This window comes from Thamnophis sirtalis, unplaced genomic scaffold (assembly GCF_051295495.1).
Source record: "Thamnophis sirtalis isolate CommonGarterSnake01/CBP01778 unplaced genomic scaffold, rThaSir2_p1.2 scaffold_11, whole genome shotgun sequence".
Lineage (NCBI taxonomy): Eukaryota > Metazoa > Chordata > Lepidosauria > Squamata > Natricidae > Thamnophis > Thamnophis sirtalis.
The window spans coordinates 46,644,609-46,666,828 of NW_028261391.1; the positions used below are offsets into that span (position 1 = coordinate 46,644,609).

General features: G+C 37.5%; 1 protein-coding gene across 5 annotated transcripts in view; it reads right to left on the bottom strand.

Moving 5' to 3' along the window:
- Window positions 1-22,220, bottom strand: part of SEMA4G (semaphorin 4G) — a 129,168-nt gene that overhangs the window by 26,508 nt on the left and 80,440 nt on the right. For all 5 annotated transcript variants that reach the window (XM_087725752.1, XM_087725747.1, XM_087725750.1 and 2 more), the window contains 3 exons: window positions 6,740-6,897; window positions 2,417-2,479; window positions 2,201-2,299 (listed from right to left, as the gene is read on the bottom strand). In XM_087725752.1, coding sequence (XP_087581878.1) covers window positions 2,201-2,299; window positions 2,417-2,479; window positions 6,740-6,897 — 320 coding nt within the window. The remainder of the gene's footprint in view (window positions 1-2,200; window positions 2,300-2,416; window positions 2,480-6,739; window positions 6,898-22,220) is intronic.

Sequence of the window (22,220 nt, forward strand, 5' to 3'; positions counted from 1 at the left end):
TTGGCTTACTATATTTCACTAATAAAAATGAAACACAAACATATCTCCCATCCAATCTTGCAGCACTGTCACTTATTGTAGAGGTTTCATAAGGGTTATGGTGGAGGGATGATGTTAAAAAGACTAGATTATCCCTCATCCTTGTTGTATTATACTTTAAAACAGATTTTGTAGATCAATATGAAAACAAAAGATGGAAAAGGATAAAACACATCTCAGTTTAAGGGATTATGATTTTTCTTTCTTTTCTTTTTCTGAGACCTACCAAGATCAATTTAACAGTATCTGTTAAATCTGCTTCTGAAACTGGTAGTTAAAAATAGAGGCAGAGGGAGGTGTAACAAAGCTTTATCAATTCTTATCAGTATTCTTTCTTGTTCTTTGAAATGCAGTATCCAAGGAGATTTGTCTAAGCCTGACCCTATCTCTTTGGGGGTCTCATAAAACTTTGCATTCAATTTATTTTCTACATTTGAGAAGTCAAGAGCCATTCCTTTTTAATTTCATAAGAAATCAATCTGTTCTATTGTTTTTAATGTAATTGTAATTATTCAATACATTCTTAGAATCTTTTGAATGCAATATTATAGATATTTTAAATCCATATATTGAATACAGATATAGGTATCAATTAGATAGACATTAAAGCTAAATAAGCATGATATGTGGCATTAAATAGTCCTTAAAAAGCAAAGGATATTTTTTCCCTTCACATGATGGAATGTGAAATTATATACAATCAACCAATAGTAGAAATTGGTTGTTTCTATTGTTCCAACAATAGAAACAAGACATCCTATCACTAGTGACATCTTATTACATTACCTATTTCAATTGGTAAAGTATAGAGAGAAAATATAGAGTACTTTCCCAACTATAGCCAATTGTAACTTGAATGTAGAGAAAGTACCATTTATCTGCAACACATGCAGCAGCTTGAAGAACAATGGATCCAACATAACAAGAAGCAGCTGAACAGGCCTACATCCCCACTTTGCTCTCCATTGCATAAAAGAGCTATTGAACCATTATTTTACCAACAAAATCTCCTTTATTTGAGTACTAGCAAGTATATATCCAAAATTACAGATGTTGATCCTTGTTGTTCCTCGAAAAATCCAAGAATATATATGATACAGTTAATAACATTTTGAGATAAGTTGGGCTGGAATATTATGATATGTCCAAGGTAAGCTTCAGGGAGATCTGAACCAAAGTCTCCCAGATCCTACCACAATATTTTTTTCCAAATAACAGGAGGCATTCCAATATTAAATAAATTAATGTAAACATGAATTTACAGAGACTTTATAGAGCATATTTATCTTTATTTTCCTGTATTCTTTAGGGAAAATAACTTCACCATCTTGGTGACTTTCATGGACAACTGGATGAGTATTACCGTAGTTTTCAAACTATAAGACACTCCGGTGTATTAAGACGCACCAAGGTTTCAAAGAAGTAAGTAAGGAAAAAAAGTTTTTGTCCTCCCTGGCCCCCATGAGCCTTCTGCAGGTTCAGCAGAGCTGGGAGAAGGCAAAAACGGGCCATTTTTCACAAAAATTGGAGTATTTGTGCCTTCCCCCAGTCCTGCTTTGGGAGGCCAAAAATGGCTGTATTCAGTGTATAAGGCGCACCAACATTTCCACGCTCTTTTAGGTGGGGAAAGGTGCGGCTTATACTCCAAAAAATAGGTATTGCAATTGTAATTTAACACACAAGCTTTTAACACACAAAAAGCTTGAGTTTGGCAAAAGTTGGTTTCATATGAACAAAATTAAAAGAATGCTCCTTAAAATATTAATCTAAAGTCAACTGGTTCTTGAAAATCAACAAAACAGAGTGCAGGGGGAAATTGGCATGTTCTGCCTTCATCATGGCAAGCCAAAGAAATAGATTCTCATCCTCCAGATCTTTTTATTCTTTGGCAGGAATTAGTAATAGAAGAGCCAGGACTGCAGACTGAATTATTATCCCAGATACCTGTCTGTAAATAGAATATACGTATGCCCAATTCTGTATTAAAAAGCTGGTTGATGGGGAAAATGACTGGGAATGTCAGAAACCAATTAATAATAATTTCTTCAAATTTGTCAGAGTTAATTATTTAATTATGATCTTAATATCACCCTCACCTCACAACCAATAAATAAAATGAAAGCCCAGAGTAGTGGTGAAAACCACCCTCACTTTTACTTACGATGTAAGCACAGAGTGGGTGGAAGGCATATGTACCACAGGCATACAGATGGGTTGAATTTAGCCTCTGCAAAAGCTTGATGTGATTGTAACACTCTGTCTGCAAAAAGGAAGCGAGGGAGTAACTTTCATAAGATTTCTCATACATTTTCTCATTCATTAAAGGTTCAAACAAGCTAGTAGCACACCCAGAAAGAGGCAGAGGCAATATACCCACCTTGTTGTTTTTGCCTTTTTTCAAGCATTCTGCTTGCTTCTCAGGAGATGCTTCCCAATTTAACTGCAAAGTAACAGAAAATGAGTTCTTATTCTTTCAGCCAACCGAGCACAGGAAACAGGAGTTAATTATGATATTAAAAAGCAAATTCCATGAAGCTCATAAAACCCGTTTAGAGTTCATATTTGGTCTTGTTCAAAGTAAGTGGATTTAACTAAATATAAAGCAGAAGAGTACTAGAGAATTATGTGGCCCATTAATTTTTTTAAGGTTCTTGACTGAAATGAGTGCTTTAGCTTTTGCTACATAAAGAGAACAGTCAAGTGAAGGAATGGGAAAAAATAGCTTATCATTATTAGAATGAGTGCCTTCAGGAGCTACTTTCTCATATTGAATAAATAGAGAGCAGGGAAGTAAGTATAAAGGCCCAAAATAAAAATACAAATATATTATTTCTAGACAAATGACCTGCCATTTTGACTATGGTCACACATCATGTTAAGCCACAATGTACAGTCTGGCTTTCTAAGTGATTGCACTATTTATAATGCTTTGTCCTGAAATTCATTGTGTACTTCAACCATATGATTTGAATGGCTCTTGACAGCCTTTTGAGCATAAACGTTTCATTCTTGTCTTCCTTTTTTCCTGTATTTTAAATTGTCACAAAACTTTTTCTACTGTTTCAATCTATGTTTGTAATACATATTTAGCCTGTTATAGACTGTTTGAAATTTCCAATAACAGTTAAATAGTTAAAAATAAAACAAAACATATTCAGTAAAGAACCCAGCTCTTCCCCTACTTTGGTGAATAAACAAGATAAATGAAATCTCAAGTTTGTGTGTGTTGCAGAATCCAGATTACCCCCAATATCTATTTCCTTGTGAAGACAGCCTTTGTGTGACAATATTCTGACATAATAGAGGCCATGTGTCATACAGAGCATTGCATCTTAGTTATCTATTTATTGCCATGTTACTATAATAAAAAAGAAATAATCTATTCTAAAAAGGCCAGGGAAAAGAATTATCTGCATCTGTTTCCCACATACCTTCATCTTTCTCCTATAACCTAAATTTAGAGAGAAAGGAGGGGAATCTGTTCCTAGTTAAAGCAGAAAGTGAATTGCACAGGTTTGATTGGCCAACTCTTAATCAGTCATGGATACCTCCCTTCTCAATGCAGATTTCAAATTAAATTGAAAGAACAATATTTCAGGCAACAAAGAGCTGAAGAAAATCTAAAAAATAAAATAAAATAAACTCAATCCTTCTGAAGTATGAATTGTGATGTGTATGCATTGCTCTTGAGTCTGTTTGAGGAACAGCTGACAAACTAAATAGAGCTTGGTCCAAAGCTGTATCCCCTTCTCCTTGAAATTATCTGTATAGATTCCTTAACAATATGTATTTATTAAAGATGCCAAAGAAGCGAAACATGCTAATATAGGTTTAATTCCCACAGAAGGTCCATACTTGATTTTACTGAAAAATATTGACCAAAATCTTTATTGAATAATGGCTATATTTACATCTTTCTAGGGGACTGGAGGCTAAAACATATGAGGAACGGCTGCAGGAACTGGGTTTGTTTAGTTTAATGAAAAGAAGGACTAGGGGTGACATGATAGCAGTGTCTCAATATCTCAGGGGCTGCCACAAAGAAGAGGTATTCTCAAAAGCACCTGAGGGTAGGACAAGAAGCAATGGGTGGAAACTAAGCAAGGAGAGAAGCAACTTAGAACTAAGGAGAAATTTCCTGACGGTTAGAACAATTAATCAATGGAACAACTTGCCTCCAGAAGTTGTGAATGCTCCCGCACTGGACCTTTTTAAGAAGATGTTGGATATCCATTTGTCTGAAGTGGTGTAGGGGTTCCTGCCTAAGCAGGGGATTGGACTAGAAGACCTTCAAGGTCCCTTCCAATTTTTATTCTATTCTATTCTATTCTATTCTATTCCTACTCTACTCTACTCTATACTCTACTCTACTCTACTCTACTCTACTCTATTATTTCTATCTTAAATATTCAAATACTTTGGCAAACCAAATGAGAAGAGAGGATTCATTGGAAAAGATTCTGATGAAGGAAAAGGAGATGGGGATGGCAGAGGATGAGATGGTTAGATAGTATTATTGACATTCTAAGCATGGGTTTGGGCAGAATCCAGACCTCAGTGGAGGGGGGCTGGTGTGTGGGGGGGATTGTGAAAAGTCAGATAAAATTTAGTGACTAAGCAGCAAAGCTGAAAGAATAGAAAATGACTTGCAAGATTTTATTCATGAAGATCAATGTGGCTTTCTACCTAAAAAACAATTAAGGGGCAATATCAGAGATGTTTTTGGCAGATTAGAATACCTGGAGCAGCATAATGAAAAACAAGCTGATTTTCCTTGATGTGGAAAAAGCATTTGATTATTTGAACTGTACTTTTTCGTTTAAAATCCTAGAAGAGAAGAGTTTTGGAGAAAATGTTATTAAATTGGTGAAATTGATATATATGTTACAAAGGGCACAAATAGGTAATGGGGAACAGATAAAACCCTGAGAGTTACTGAAGGCAAGGACACATGTTTTCTCCATTGGGATCATTCTAGTTCTTGAAGTTCTTAAGACATAACACGTGATGAGAGAATCACTGAAGTGAAGGCTTAAAAGAAGTATACAAAGTAAGAGCACTTCAAGATGATTTGGTTTTAATTTTGAAAAATCCTACAGGAGTAGTACAGATATTAATGGAAAAATTAAAGGAATTTGATATATTAGCTGGATTTAAAATTAACAATACAAAATGAAGTTAACAAAAATGTAAAGATGGAAGATCAAAAACAATTGATGGCAATACTTCTTTTTAGATTGAGAAAAATCTAAAGTATATTTTATTACTATATCTAATATGAATTGTATGTTATTTCAAAAAAGTATGTTGAAGTATGGAATGAAATTTAAAAAGATTTGTTAAGATCGGGAAAGCTGAAGTTATCACTGTTTGCGAGAATTTCTGTGATAAAAAATGAATGTACCAACCAGAATGATGTTATTTCAAACAACACCTGTTTTGACTAATGATGCACCTTTTAAACAATTGCAAAAAAATACATCTAGATTCATATGATGGGGAAGAAACCAATGTTTAAATATAAACTATTTTATATTTAAATAAAGTACTTTATTAAAAGGAAAAAGGATTAGGGCTGCATGATTTTAAATGATAGTTTTTAGCCTGCTATCTGGTTTGGATGAAGAGTGGGTGCTGTTTAGAAGTAAGAAAACATTGGAATTCGAAGAACACAACCTGAGGCTTGGGGGCATGGCTTTCTATGGTATGATTAGTTAAAATTAGTGTAGGTTTCAATATTAAGAATATGGAAAAAACATAATGCCTGGCTGTGCTGAAAATACCTTTACAGAATTGGCTTTGGCATAAGAAGCATTTTATTAAAAACAAACAAACCAGGCAAAGCGAAATGGTTAACTTATCAGGATTTGTTAGTACTGAAAAATTCAGAACTTAAGATGAAATAAAGGAAAACAACTGACCTACAGGAATTTAGTTTCCAAAGGTTTCCATGCTCACAATTTGGAGACAGACTTAATATGGATAACAGGCTAATTGGTATTGAACTACATAATAATCTGAAATTGAACAATGTACTGAATATGTTATTGCTAAAATGCATAAACCTTTTTTGCTAAGATTTGAAATAGAAGACAACCAACTTAAAGAGTGCATGGTAAAATGGGCTTTGGTTATAACATACAGATTGGCCAATGGGAGGAAATGTGGATAAAAAGGACTGAAATTCAAATTGTGTTGCAACTTAAAAGAGAACTTTTATAAAATGATCTGTCATTGGTATATGACTCCAAAGACAGTATCAAATATCTCTAAAGGTACTTTTAATTGATGCTGGATATTTGAAATATATGAAAGGACATTTTATCATGCATGACAAACTTAATTGGTGATTTATGGATTTGCTGATTAAAAAGAGTTGACAATGGGAAGAAGAGATTTAAAGAGGGAGGAGATATAATGAAGTTATTTGCAAATGCTGTTTAGAAGGTCAGAAGCCACCTCTTTAAATCTTTTCTTTTTCCTACCTATATTGCCTTTTCTATTTATTTATCTTTCATTCTGTTTTAATTTCTATATAATATCATGTTTATCTTTTACTTACATGAAAATCTTTATTATTATTTAAAAAAAAACTACAGAGAGAGAGAGAGAGAGAGAGAGAGAGAGACAGACAGACAGACAGACAGACAGACAGACAGACACAGACACACATAGTGCATTTACCAAGGGAAAGACTTACTTTGTGATAGGAGCCATCAGTGGTATTAGAAATGTTGCTGGAACTTAAGGAAAAGATTGCCCCCCTGGCTCCGACATACAGAATTCCCTTCTCCTCTTCCAGCAAGAGGGTGGTGTAATTCTGGGCACTGCTGCTAAAACGCCTTGCATATTTCAAAGCTAGGGAGAAAAAGAAAGAACTTCTATAAACAAGAACACAGAGACATTTGAGACCTTAAAGGGTTGTTAATATCTTGAATATTATATTGCTGGACTGAAGTAAACCAATGAGGCATGAATTACTATGGAACAAGCAAATTAATTCTTACATTGCTGTTCAAAATATGCATCACATCTTTCAAACAGATTTATTAGATATGATGTTAACAAATCTAGATTAGTTGCCAGTTTACTTCCATGTGTGATTCAAGGTGCTGGTTATGATCTAACCTAAAAGTCAACCTAGCATAGAGCCGGTAATTTGACTGACCACTTATCTTCCATAGGGTCTACCTGTCAGTTTCAAGTTGTTGCACCACGGGTTTATTCAATAAAAAAATATCAGGTTCCAGAAAGCAGAATTCCTCTGTATTCTGAACAGCCATAATGACCTGATATTTTTCCTGACGCAATTCTGAATATTATCTTAAGCATCAAATAAAACTACAAGACATCACAAGCAATTACTGATTTTTTAAAGTACAGGTACTATTGGAGCAATTTTTCCAAATAAGCTTTTCCAAGAACCTCAGATCATTCAGCAAGTATCCAACATCGTAACACAATTTAAAAAAAGGCTCTGATGATTCATCTCACATAGACGCTCACCAAACTCAAGAATTATCGCTCACAAACATTTCGATTTATATGCTTTTTAAACAATTTTACTGATTTTGTACTTTTTTTCTTAACAATGGTTTCTCTCGGCTTTATGTCTGTGCCACTGAAAGGAAAAAGCTTATAAACCTTCACGCGAATAAATGCTTTACAACAAAGCTTCAAACAGATATTGACTGGTTAACCTATCAAGTTTTTGCAGCAAAAAAGCTTGTGGTACCAGAGCAATTAATACATTTATTACCCCTTAAGGTTTTGCAGATCCATGTACTGAGTCCTATGAAAACAGCATGATAGACACAGACAGGCATACAAGACATAAATATACTTAAACAAGAGTTGCTGGGGTGGTGTGGTATGGGGGTGGGGGGGTAGAATGAAAGGAAGGGGAACAGTGGAAAGAGAGGTGAGAGACAAAGTAGACAATGGCTGTTAACAATGTGATACTGTTAGGTATGACACAAACATCCTTGCATTAATGAGCTGGTTAACTGTGATTAAAGGCTACTGTTTAATCTGTAAGAAATGGTGCTAAATTTTCTAATAAATTGTAAATCAAACATTTTGTAATCTAAATTGATCTTTTTCATTCCTCTGCTCTATTAGTGAATGGAATTTTCTTTTTCGTCTTTGAATGTTACCATTTCTGCATATATCATCCTGAAGGAAGATAAGTGCATATTCCCTAACGTGGGAATGTTTTTGGATTTGATGATAAAACTGCCAGAAGAGATGAAGGAGCTGGCATCTAGATCTGAAACAGAATTTGAGTCCCATGTCTCGGGTGTGATCTATTGTGGATTAATAGTTGTTCCATGCTGGCTGGATGAATGTCTATAAACAAGTACAAGCTTACCACCTAAAGTCTTTGAAAGGAAAACATCATCATCCAGGATGGGCTGTTGATCACAGCTATTTGAGTTATTTCAGTCTCCCTGTAAATATGTTGCTTTCTAGCTAGGTCATCTCAATCACTAAAAGTGCAATCTTATACATGTCTATTACACAGTACTGTGCCTGCTGCTAAGAAATTGATTACACGATTGCAGCATAAAGAAACCATGCAGGTTATCATAGGCTTCGCTGTTTTCTAAAGAAACACTTTACAATGATTTTAAAAAATCTGAATGTGTGATTACACATAAGAAAGGAATGGAGGTCATTTATTATTTTGCAGCATAACTTACTTCACAGGATTGCTGTGAGGATAATAATAGAGGAGGCTAATATGTGTGCTGCCTTGAACTCCAAGTTAAAAGACAGGATATATGAAATAATACATGTAAATTCTAAATTAAGAGAAATTGTGATTTAAAAAATCAGATGCATAGACTTTAAATGATTTATTTTTACACAAAATCAAAATCTGTAAGTTTGATATTGATATGTTGCAGAAGTGTTGCAGTTTGGCTACCTTTAATGGTTACTCTATATATCCTTAATTGGGAGTCAATTCTGTTAAAACTTAAAGAACTCAATTTAATCAGGTTCACCCATTATTAACCATGATTTTTTGACTAATCCATGATGGCTAGTTTGAAAATAATACAGTGTAGTCCTCAACTTACAACAATTCATTTACTGAATTTTTCAGAGTATAAGACGAACCAAGAATTTGGATAGGCAAATAAAAAAAAGTTTTTGCACTCTGCAGATGTCCCCAAAACAGCCCGTTTGTCATGAAAACGGGTCCTTTCCCCCCCCCCAAAAAAGGGCATGAAGAGCCTTTAGGAGGCTTGTGGAGTACTCCTGGATGGTGGTGGGGGCAAAATTGAGCAAAAAAGGGCTGTTTTTAGCTCATTTCTGCTCTCCCCAGCCACCTTGAGTAAGGTGACCAGACGTCCCGATTTTCGTGGGACAGTCACGATTTTCTACAATTTGTCCCGGGTCCCGCGTCGTTATCAAAATGTCCCGATTTTTCATTTTTAATTTTGGCCCCTTCTCGCTCACTCACTCCCCCATTTTTGCCGCGTTGCAACTTGCTCGCTCGCTCCCCCACCCATTTGCACTAAGCCAGCCCAGCCTGCCGCTCACTGATTGGCTGGAGTCCAGACTCCAGCCAATCAGTGAGCGGGCTGGGGGCGGAAAAGTTTAAGTTTAAAAGTTTCACGCTGCTCGAGTCTTCCATTTCGCCTTCGCCATCTGCTGCTTCAGGTAAGCAAATCTGGCGGTGGGACTCGGGAGGCTTCGGGTGGGTGGCGGCGGCCTAGCCTTCGCAAGGGAAGGCCTTCTCTAGCAAGGCTGCGGGCTGGCAGTAGCTGCTGCGGGCTAGCCTTCCCAAGGGAAGGCCTTCCCTAGCCTTCCCAAGGGAAGGCCTTCTCTAGCCTAGCGAGGCCGTGGGCTGGCAGTAGCTGCCGCGGCCTAGCCTTCCCAAGGGAAGGCCTTCCCTAGCCTAGCAAGGCTGCGGGCTGGCTGGCAGTAGCTGCCGCGGCCTAGCCTCCCCCCCGCCTTCCCTCTCCACACCTGCTTAGTGACCCTAGCCTTGTTGTCCCTCCACAGTCCAGTCCAGTGTCTTACCTGTTCCTGCAGCTGCTGCCTCTCTGCCTGCCTGCTCCCTGTTGCTTCCATCCATGCTGCAGGATCCATCGCATCGGAGTTCTGCTGAAAAAAACCCGGTTCACTCACCAGCAGGCAGAAACAGCAGAACTCCAATGCGATGGATCCTCGCAGCATGGATGAAAGCAACAGGGAGCAGGCAGACAGAGAGGCAGCAGGAACAGATAAGACACTGGACTGGACTGTGGAGGGACAACAAGGCTAGAGTCACTAAGCAGGTGTGGAGAGGGGGGCGGGGGGGAAGGCTAGGCCTGCCTGCTCCCTGTTGCTACCATCCATGCTGCGAGGATCCATCACATCAGAGTTCTGCTAATTCTGCCTGCTGGTGAGTGAGCCGGGTTTTTTTCTTTTATTTTTTTAATGTATTTTAAAATAATATTTTATTTATTGTGCATAGGATTTTTTAAAATAATTTTATTCTGTGTGGATTCTTTTTTAAAATTGTCTTAGACTATTTAAAAAAAGATTCTATCCAAAATAAATTGAATTGAAATCATTTTTAAAAATTCTATACTCAATACTTTGAAATGTATTGTGCATAGAATTTTTAAAAATAGTTTTACTTCAATTTATTCTGTGTGGAATAGTTTGAAATGTTTTACTTCAATTTATTCTGTGTGGATTTTTTTAAAAAATTGTTTTAAGACTATTTAAAAAAAGATTATCCAAAATACAAAATACCAGCTGCAGTTATTCACTTAGGAACTGTGGCAAGAAAGGTGGTATAATGGGCTTAGTGACCAAAGTTACAATGGCATTGAAAAAAGTGACTGATGACCATTTTTCACACTTAGCGACCATTTTCACACTTAGTGACCATTGCAGCATCCTCATGATCACACGATCAAAATTTTGATGTTTGGTAACAGATTCGTATTTATGATGGTTTCAGTGTCCTGGGGTCATGTAATCACTTTTTCTACAAAGTCAAATGGGGGAACCAGATTCACTTATGTTACTAACTTATCAGCTGCAGTTATTCACTTAAGAACTGTGGCAAGAAAGATGGTATAATGGGCTTAGTGACCAAAGTTACAATGGCATTGAAAAAAGTGACCGATGACCATTTTTCACACTTAGCGACCATTGCAGCATCCTCATGGTCACGTGATCAAAATTTTGGCAACAGATTTGTATTTATGATGGTTTCAGTGTCCTGAGGTCATGTAATCACCTTTTGACAAACTCCAATGGCGAAACTAGATTCACTTATGTTACTAACTTATCAGCAGCAGTTATTCACTTAAGAACTGTGGCAAGAAAGGTGGTATAATGGGCTTAGTGAGCAAAGTTACAATGGCATTGATGACCATTTTTCATTTGTTGCCAAACATCAAAATTTTGATCACGTGACCATGAGGATGCTGCAATGGTCGCTAAATGTGAAAATGGTTGCTAAGTGTGAAAAATGGTCATCAGTCACTTTTTTCAATGCCATTGTAACTTTGGTCACTAAGCCCATTATACCACCTTTCTTGCCACAGTTCTTAAGTGAATAACTGCAGCTGGTATTTTGTATTTTGGATAGAATCTTTTTTTAAATAGTCTGCTGCGACTGAACGCGTTTTTTCTACGGTAAATAAAGTGAGGACATCAGAAAAATCACAATTAAGTGTTGAGACTTTGAAAGCCATTTTATGTGTGAAATATAATTTAACAAATTCTTGTGAAAAATTTCATGACCTTTTAAACGACAGCAATCTACTAAAAAAAATTCACTCAAGTGAGAAATATGCCAAAGAATAAAATAATACTGTACATAATTTTTGTAAATATATTTAATAAATATAAATGTAAATAAATGTATTATATTGTAAATTGTAGTTATGTTGAAATTAAAAAATATATTACAATACTATTTTTGCGTTGTATGAACATTTTTGTTGTTGTTCCATAAATTTTTTTTAATCCAGCCCCCCCCCCCCCCCCGAACCGGTCAATGGTGTCCCTCTTTACCAATCTGAAAATCTGGTCACCTTACCCATGAGCACTCTGAAAGCCTCCTAAAGGCTATGCATGGCCATTTTGGTGAAGAGGGCGGGGTTTTAGGAGGCTGTATTCAGTGTATAAGACGCACCCATTTTTTCAGCCTCTTTTTTGAGGGAAAAAGGTGTGTCTTATTCTGAAAAATACGGTAGTTGCTGCTGGAAGTTACAATGGCACTGAAAAAAGTGAGCTATGAGCATTTTTCACAAGACCATTGCAGCATCCCCATGATCATGTAGTAAAAATTCAGATACTTGGCAATTGACCCATGTTAATGATGGCTGCAGTGTCCTGGGATCATATGATCATTTTTTGCAGCCTTCTAACAAGAAAAGTTCCTGAGGAAGCCAGATTCATTTAACAACCATGTTACTAACTTAACAACTACAGTGATTCACTTAACAGCTGTGGCACAAAAGGTCAAAAATAGGGCAAAATTCACTTAACAACTGTTTCACTTAGCAACAGAAATGTTGTGCTCATTTGTGGTCATAAGTCAAAGACTACCTGTATAAAACTTCAAATCATCTATATTATTGGCTTAGCATAAGACCAATTTTAAAAATGATATGACTTGGATTATAACATCAATTTTAATAAATACCTCATTTATTTATTAATTAAAAAAAGAGTGGGTTTTCTATTAGGATTCATAAAAATAAATGAAAAATAAAACTTCACCTGCTAACAGCCTTACAATCCAATAGGAAAAAAGAATATGGTACAAGATAACCGCAAGTAAAACCAGTAATTGCTGTAAAGTTACTAGTATTTAGACTGTTGTAATTTGTCTGCAAAACTACCACTAGATGACCACTAGATAGAAGCAAAGAGTTTTCTCTTTGCTGCTGTAAAGTAATAATCTGATGTTTGTAACCTAAATATGGCACGTCTAATAATATTGTTTTCTTTTCCTATATGGAACAGTAATTGTTAAAAATGAGAAGCAGCTGATAACTAATGACAGGCAAAAGCCATATTTGTTAACCATTTTCTGGAGGTCGAGAATATGACAAAGCTGGTCTCTTACCAAAGCTTTATTTAACATTAAACTATCAAAGTTTGCATTGATATTGATGTTCCCAGTGCAATGATCCCAATTTTACTCATGGCTAAAAATTAACTAATTGGTCATTTTTAATCTTTCTCACTAAACAGTGTTGATGAGAAATTATATGAAAAGTCTGATCTCCACACCTGCCAGTCAATTACCATAATGAATATTTAAACTGAACTGAAGAAGATGTGATTTATTGTAGATTAAATATAGATTAAATATAGATTAAATATAGAAAAAAGCAAAAATCTTGAAAAATTCCTCTACTAGGCAATATGCCAGAAAATTGTTGACTCTTCATTTCAAACACCTCCCAGTCATTGACCTAGAATTAGTTGCTATTAAGAATTTGGAAAGAAGTCCAGAAGTCATGCTTGATTTGATCTTTTTTGGTTATCTAATTTTAATAGTTAAAATTTTAACCCCCAATATTTTTAGTTGATTCTTAAGTTTCCCCAATTGATCTTAATCAGTTCTGTGGATTTTGTTCTGCCACCAGTTGTGCCATGTAACCATAGCAACTTTTGCCCCACAGATTAACATTTTTTCCTAGTAGAATGATGTCAATCTTAAGTAGATTTTGATTCTTTTAACATTTCTTCTTTCCCTACCTACACTGCTTTATTTTTTTTTCTAATATGCTCTGTGAATTCACACAATAATGGCATGCAAACTATGGTTTATGGCTTAGCACACATCTGAAATCACTCAACCATGGTTTACTAATTAGTGTAAATTGTGAAGCCAGCTATTATATGAAGCAGCTTTGCTTGATCCAATGAAGTGTTTCTGACTTCTAAAGATAAGCTATGCATTCTAAATCAATGCTAACTATGCTGCAGAATCTGTTCATCTTGAGATCCCTCTCTCTCCTTTCTTCAGAGTCAAAAATAATAATCCATAAGATAGAAATCAAAGACCCAGTACTAATGTAGGTACCAATAAGAACTTGATTTAGATTACCAGGTTCTGAGTGCCAGACAGCCTGATATTCTTCTGCAGGTACTCTTAAAATAGGTGAAGTTTCAGAGGAACAAATAAAAATGAGAGAGAAACAGGAGTTTAGTTAATATGTAAAGTTAAACCATAGCATCGTGATGGCAAACCTATGGCATGAGTGCCACACAGAGCTCTCTCTGTGGGCACACATACAGTCACCAGCTGCTCTTCTGATTTCAGGCACACAAATGCATGCCGGCCAGCTGGTCTTCGCAGGTGCTGAAAAGGACTGAAAATGGCCCCCCAAACAGCCTGGAAATGCCTGAGAAAACATCCTGAAAACGGTCTGAAAAGAGCCCCCAAACCAGCCAAAACTGGTCAAAAACAGGCATGTGTGAGCTAGCCAGCGGGTCTTCGGGTTTCCAGTGCTCCGGTGCATGCACATGCACACACGTTCCGGTATGGGCACTCGGTGCCAAAAAGGTTTGTCATAACTGCTCTAGAACAAAAAACACTCAGACAATAGGTAGAAAAAAGAAACAAAGACTGAACAACTTTCTAGAATATGTCCTACAAATAATTTTAGAAATAAACACCCTTAAGTTGAAGTCATTTTGAAACTTCATCTTAAAAGGTATTAGGAGTAGACCTTGAAGTCAACCACCTTGATGTCTACCAAAGTCACAATATGAACATAACACCAGAAATATACCAGCATGGTTCCTGAATTTACCTGCATACACACATATGCTCATGACCTACATTTCAGCTTTCCCAATTGAACTCTTCCTGATGGCTTAGACTATAAACCCATTAGCTCTAATCATAGGTGGGTAGCATACCCACTGAATTTTAGTTTAGACCCTCAAACAATTATGTTTTATGGCAGCCTTTCAAAACTTGGAACTTTTCAGGTGGAGCTTTCAATTCCCATGACATATTCAGTCAGCATGTTACCATGCTGGCTGCAGTGATGGGATTATCATTCTATGCATCTTCAGGATGTTAGATGTTGTTCTCTACAATATGAATTAAAACTAATCAAGAGATGGCTCTTCCTTCTTATCAAGATTGTGTTTTTCAATTGGAAATGTGAGTTTCAGGGTGGGTGAATGAAAGGTAGAAGACAATCAATGTATGACTGCCTTAGAAAATAAATCTCCATTTCCTAGGACAGCATCAGAAAAAACATTAAACAATATAAAATATACCTAGGTAAAACCCAAAGGATTTTATCTCTAACATGCAAAGCAAAATAATTTAACTTTTTCTAGTGATATTATATTGCTTTTAACAAAAGCACCTCTTTTTGACAGAAAACATTTTACCATCTACTTTTATAGAAGAACTGAAAACATATGTGAGAACTACTGGCACAAATTTTGCTTGATTTATAACTGAACTATTTTATTCAATTCTAGATGTGTAAAGCTATATTCAGCAATACCTTTCAACAATCATCTTGGCCTCCTCTTCTAAGAAAGGAAAGAAAAAACCCTTGAGGGAGATGAGAAAGAAGCAATCATCTTGATTGGGACACAAAGACCTTTGGGAGTCAGCTACCTGCATAATGTGCTATTTATATCACCTAACGTAACCTTCTTCTCAGGCTCTTGTCAGAAAACAGCTCATACCAGCACTGGCAGTCTAGGAATTAGTTTGAAATCAGGGGGGTTAAAAAAAAAACAATTCTCCAGACTAGCTTCCATCTGTGAGCTTTCCAAGTATTTCCAAAAAATCATTTCATAATCACCTTTCATAAGTATTTATTGGAAAGGGAGAGCTTTTCCATCTCCCACCAATACATAACTTCTTACACTTATACTGTAATGCGGAACATAAGTAATTATTTGGGCGAGCAAGATAACCTTGCACAAAACATTGGAAGTTAGTTATTTGAGGGCATTAATACTGGGCAGTTCACCAGTATTAATGATAATGTTGATAGAAATTTTCTAATATCTAGAATATGGAATTCAGACCACTTTGAAATAGTTTCCCATATATATAAAAACTAGATACATCTAGTTCAGAAATTAGGAATTTGTAGTTTCAAGATTCTATTCTCTTACAACTCTCAGCAGCTGCAACCAAAGTATTCAGTACTAGTAATAGTAATGGCTAGAATTCAGAAAGATCTGCAAGGTCATAGTTTCCTATCACTAATCTATAGAACAGGACAGGACAGGACAACAGAGTTGGAAGGTACCGTGGAGGTCTTCTACTCCAACTCTCTGCCCAGGCAGGAAACCCTATACTCGTGATGGCTAACCTATGGCACGTGTCCTAGCGGTGGCACACAGAGCCCTCTCTATGAGCACACATGCCATCATCAGCTAGTCTTCGCGGGTGCCAGAGTGCAGGAAAATGACTAAAAAGCAGGCATGTGTACACTGGCCAGCTGGCCTTCAGGTTTCCGGCACTCCAGCGCACACACATGCATGCACATGCATGTGCATTCCAGTTTGGGTACTCGGTGCCGAAAAGGTTCACCATCCCTGCCCTATACCATCTAGATGCAGCCTTTATAGAAAATCATGTTCTAAGATTCTGCACTCTTTCCAATCTGATGACTTTCAGATATATTCAATCATATGTTAACAATTCCAAGTTGACGTGGCCTTTGATCATTTTGCATAGAAATTCTAAAAACTGGTCTAACATATGAGAAAGTGTCCCAAATGATATATTGCTTATGATAACACCAATCCTGCTTATGTGCATCTACTATTATGGCAAATGCAAATGACACATAAATAGAAAAGGCAGTCTTATTGCCCCAAATTGCTATATAATACATCTCTGTACCTTGAGGATGTCACCTGCCTTCCTAGAGACAATACGTTTTCTGAAAAAAGCTCAAACACTGGAGAGAGGGAGGGAGACACCTTGTTGTGCTGCAGCCCTAACAAAGAGGGATCAGATCAGTAACAGATGGCAGATACCTGCCTTTGAAACGTCATTGCTGAACAACAATGCAGAGCTTCAGGATGAGTCTCAGCAGAGAGAATTGTAAAACTAACATTCCTTTCACCCAAGAGAATGTTAGTTCTAATTTTGAAATAGAACATGATTCAAGGCCAGCAATTAACCTCATTGGTCTCTTGAGATGTCATGAAGAAAGGTGACATTCACATTGGATGGCTTTCTGCTAGATACCCTTTCCTGGCTGTTTTCTCACTCGTTTCATAACATTCTTCTCAAGGTTTCCAAGCTTACTAAATCTGTTCATCAGGTTCATCATTCCATTACCAAAATGTTCTGCAACACGTTTCATTTTTTTTTAATGGCCATGATAGTAGTGTTTTCCACTTAAACCAATAGCAACCACCAATCCTTTCAGGATACATTTAGAATGTATTGCATTTTCATTACCTATGCTGACAGCCCCAATTCTTTGCCTTAAGCTGGAAGAGGGGGGCAGGGAAAGAGAGCAGAGCAATTCCCTGTAGCTGCTGAATAGCTTGATTGAGGAACTGTGGGGTGAAGTGGGTTGAGCTTAGCTGGGCAGCTCCCCCACTTCCCAAACTGGTAGAGACAGAAAGTGAACTTCCTCAAAACCAGCAAGAAAGCCATCTGTCTCACTTTACCACACAGCTCCTTGATCCACTCATCACTTACAAAATTCTATCTTCCACTGAACCATCACTTTTCCAGAAATCTATTTACCTGCTTTTCCTACTTCAATTAAATTCAGAGGGAAGATACAGGAGCTGTTCTTTTAACGTACCTAACCAGTCAAGTACATATTCCTGCCAGTAGTTGTGACAACCCAGAATCAAACTGGGTCAAAAACCATAATTTTGGGCAAACAGTACCCTCATGTTTTATTGAGGAAGTACCTGGCGTCCCGATATTTCTTGGAGAAGGAGAATATTAGAAAGGTTTCATGGCATCACTAGACACTTTCCTATTGAGCAGGTAGGGAGCAGTAGATGCAGAGTGGGTATTGCATTCAATCAGTGCTTGAGCGGTTGTTACATAGTGCCAGGCCTTGGCAGTGAGTTCTGTAATGGAGACCCTTGTTTTTTCAACTATTACTTTTCTCCAACAATTTTTCTTGGAAGACTATGTATACAAAATATGACTAACTTGATTCGACATTCTCCCAACACAGCTGACTCGAAGGAATTTAATCCTGGGCAATAGCAAATCTATTTTAGGGCTACTTTTAACTCCCTTGTGGTTAGTTGATTGGATCAATTGACTCATTTTCAATGCTCCTGACCCAAATAGGCACATTTTTGGAACAAGGTCAATATAAGAGAACACTTCCCATGAGATTATTTCAGCAAAGCTAGCCAGAAAGCCTCCAAAGTTAGAAAAATCTGCAGTAGATGTATTATCATTTGTCACCTTATTACAATGGCTGAAAAGAATTAACAAGAATTTCACGGTACCTTGAGAATGAGGATTGGCTGGTTTCCAACATTCTTAGAACTGGTGGCACGTTTGCAATTTTGAAAACCTGTTGACCCTCTCAAAAAAGAAAAAGCCAGCTTCTGCAGTCTTCCCAATCATAAAATGACTGCCACAGGGAGCATATCAGTAAGTACCTGCCACCCCCTTTATCTGTTGTCAATGGGATGGTTCCTACTAGGGTGGTGGAAATCTTTCAAAAGGAGGGTGTTTCAGTATGAAGGGGGACACCCTTAGTATCTTTTTTCCTTATATTTAAGCAGTGTTGCCTTTTGCCAGGCTTTATCTACAGTATGTCTGCATGCACTGCCAGCTTGCTTGCTTTTGTATATTTCAGATATATGGTGGCCTAAAAAGCTGCTTTAATAATTATATATATATATATATATATATATATATATATATATATATATATATATATATATATATATATATATATATATATATAGTATTTGTTCCTATGTATCATAAATATATCTTTTAACAGATGTGTACTTTCCTATCTCTTTTTTGCAAGTTTAATACTTTCATATATAAGAGACCAGCAAGAGGTGCTACTCTCCTTCTTCCTAAGTAGGCCATACTCTGCTCTAACCCTTGGGCAAAGCCAGGAAGTATTATGGGTTCCAATAATCTCACTGGTATTTACTTGGTGTGCTGGAAGACTGATACTACAAGGTATTTGTCCATTTATACAGCTGGTAATATGCAACTGAAAATATGCAGCAAAGGGCCACAAGGATTCTCCCTTGCAAATAAACCCCCGAGATGCTGCTCTCTATGAAAAATATGGCTTGATATACAATAAATAGTTCAGCTGGCAGCTGGATAAAATCCTAGTTTAGCCGCGGACTAAAGTATAAAGGAGAAATTATACGTTTTCCTGTAAGACAATTTTTGCAGACATAAGGGATAAAGACAGTTATTTATATTTTTATAAGCTATCCTAGTGCACACAAAACCCTGACATGGAAAAAAGTTGACCAATCTAAACTGAATTAACTTCCAGTGAAAGTGTATAGAACCCAAGTACAAATTATACACAGTTTGATTACCATATTTTATTTCCCTTTCACAAACAGCGGCTTAGCCTCAGGTGACATTAGCTGTATAAGGTCTCATGCAAAAATTAAACCCAGATGGCATTTCAGCAAGATGAAAAAATAGATAGCAATTAAGCAATGTTTCTAATCAACTTGTATCTCTATAAATGCCTCGCTGCTCTGAACTTCCCTCTTATCAACTGTGTGATCTGATATAAAGTAAAATATCTTTAAATATTTTTTTACTGTTAGTAAAGCTTCCCCAAAGCTTAATCAACCTGTCCTGGTCCTATTAGAACTCTCGATGGCTTTCGATACCATCGACCATGCTATCCTACTGCGATGACTCGGGGGGGTTGGGAGTGGGGGGCACCATTTTGCGGTGGTTCTCCTCCTACCTGCCGGAACGGTCGCAGTTCATGTTGATGGGAGGACAGGGATCGACTCCGAGGTGTGTCACTTGTGGGGTGCCCCAGGGGTCGGTTCTCTCACCCCTCCTGTTCAACATATATATGAAACCGTTGGGCGAGATCATCAGTGGTTTTGGGGTATGGTATCATCAATATGCTGATGATACCCAACTTTTCATCTCTACCCCAAACCACCCAAATGATGCCCTCGACATAATGTCCTGATGCCTGGAGGTTGTGCGGATCTGGATGGGGAGGAACAGGCTCAAGCTCAATCCCTCTAAGACTGTGTGGCTATGGTTTCCATCATCCCAATTTGTGCATCTTGTTCCATCTTTGATAATAGGGGGAGAAAATTTACCTCCCTCAGAGAGGGCCCGCAATCTGGAAGTTCTCCTGGATACGCGGCTTAGTTTAGAAGAACACCTGATGGCTGTGACCAGGGGGGCCTTTTACAAGGTTTGCCTGATACGTCAGTTGCGCCCCTTTCTGGATCTGGGATGCTCTGTGCACAGTCACTCATGCCCTCATCCTTTCTCGTCTGGACTACTATAACACTCTCTACATGGGGCTGCCCTTGAAGAGCACCTGGAGGCTTCAACTGGTCCAGAATGCGGCCGCGTGGGTTATCAAGGGGGTACCTAAGTGCTCCCATGTTACACCCCTTTTAGGCGGCCTGCACTGGTTGCCGGTTGTCTTCCAGGTGCGATTCAAGGTACTAATTATAACCTTTAAAGCGCTCCATGGCTTAGGCCCCAGGGTACCTGCGAGACCACCTACTGCCACCAGTAGCCTCCCACCGTCCAGTGCAATCCCACAGAGTTGGCTTCCTCAGGGTGCCGTCGACCAGACAGTGTCAGCTAGTGACCTCCAGGAGGAGAGCCTTCTCTATGGGAGTGCCTTCCCTCTGGAATGAGCTGCCCCCGGAGCTTCGCATAATCCCCAACCTCCGGTCCTTCCGACACGCCCTAAAAAGTTGGCTTTTCCAGCAAGCCGGCCTGGCCTGAATAGAATAAAATATAGGATTAATTTGGTTGTTAATTTTAATTTAATTTTAAATTTTTTATTGTAAATATCAATTGGTTTTTTTTTGGATACTTTATTTAATGTCCCTTTTAATTTTTGTAATATGTGTTTTCTTTTATGTTGTACGCCACCCTGAGTCCTTGGAAGAAGGGCGGCATATAAATCCAATAAACCTTAACCTTAACCTACTGATACTACCCAATTAGAAAAGACAGTTTTGCAGAAGAGAAATCAAAATATGTTAATTCAGAGTGTGAGGTGAGAGGGAAGGATATAGAGGGCTATATGCCTGTATATCCACCACCGTTTAAAAGGGTTTTTTATCATTAATAATAGCAAGGATAACAAAGGAAAATGTGAAAAAAATAATTCTCTGTTTTCTGAGTGACTAGTATGTCTGCTTCCACATGCAGGTAGTCCTCATTTAGCAACCACAATTAGGATTAGCAAATTGGTCAATAAGCATAGCAGTGACTAAGTCATGCTTAGTCCATGACAGCGCTTATGAGTTTATTTCAGCTTTTCTTCCCTTTACAGACCGGCAAAGGTCACAAAGGCAAGGATTGGTCAATTAAGTTGCTTTTCCATCACTGTTGCAACTTCTAAGCATCACTAAACAAGGCAGTTTACCCTGCAATGCCTGTATTTACTGTATATATCCCATTCAGAATTATCCTCTTCTATAGTTTAGATTTAGAACACCCACAAAAATAACTATTTCTTAACCTATTGCCTAACCTAACTATTCAACACACTGATGAACATTTTCTTAGGAAATATTTTACCGCCATCTTTCTTATGGGTATCTTATGAGTATCTGAAGAAGAGCTCTGTGCAGTTTCCTAAGCATGCACACTCTCCGCACAAGCAAGTGAAACTGAAGGAATAGATTTGTTTTCTTGTATTTTTTTTCCAAGGATGGCACTGAGCTGCAGTAGGCATGAGTCAATGTCATTCTGCTAATCTTTTCACTCAGCCTTTTGAAAAAGCAGCATAGGCACACATTCTTTTGAGCCTCAGGGGAATTGGATGGTTTCCTTAATGTAAAGGCAAGTATACCTCATATGAAAAGCCAGTATCTCTGCCCTCTGCCTACAGCGAAGGAGGAACATGGCTACAGGGCAAGTTAAAGCTTCTAGTGTATCAGTTAGCCAGAACAAAGGGATTCATAAATCACCCAGGGCATGCAATGCAGCTGGCAGTGTTAGTTTTTTTTAGAGAACAATCCCA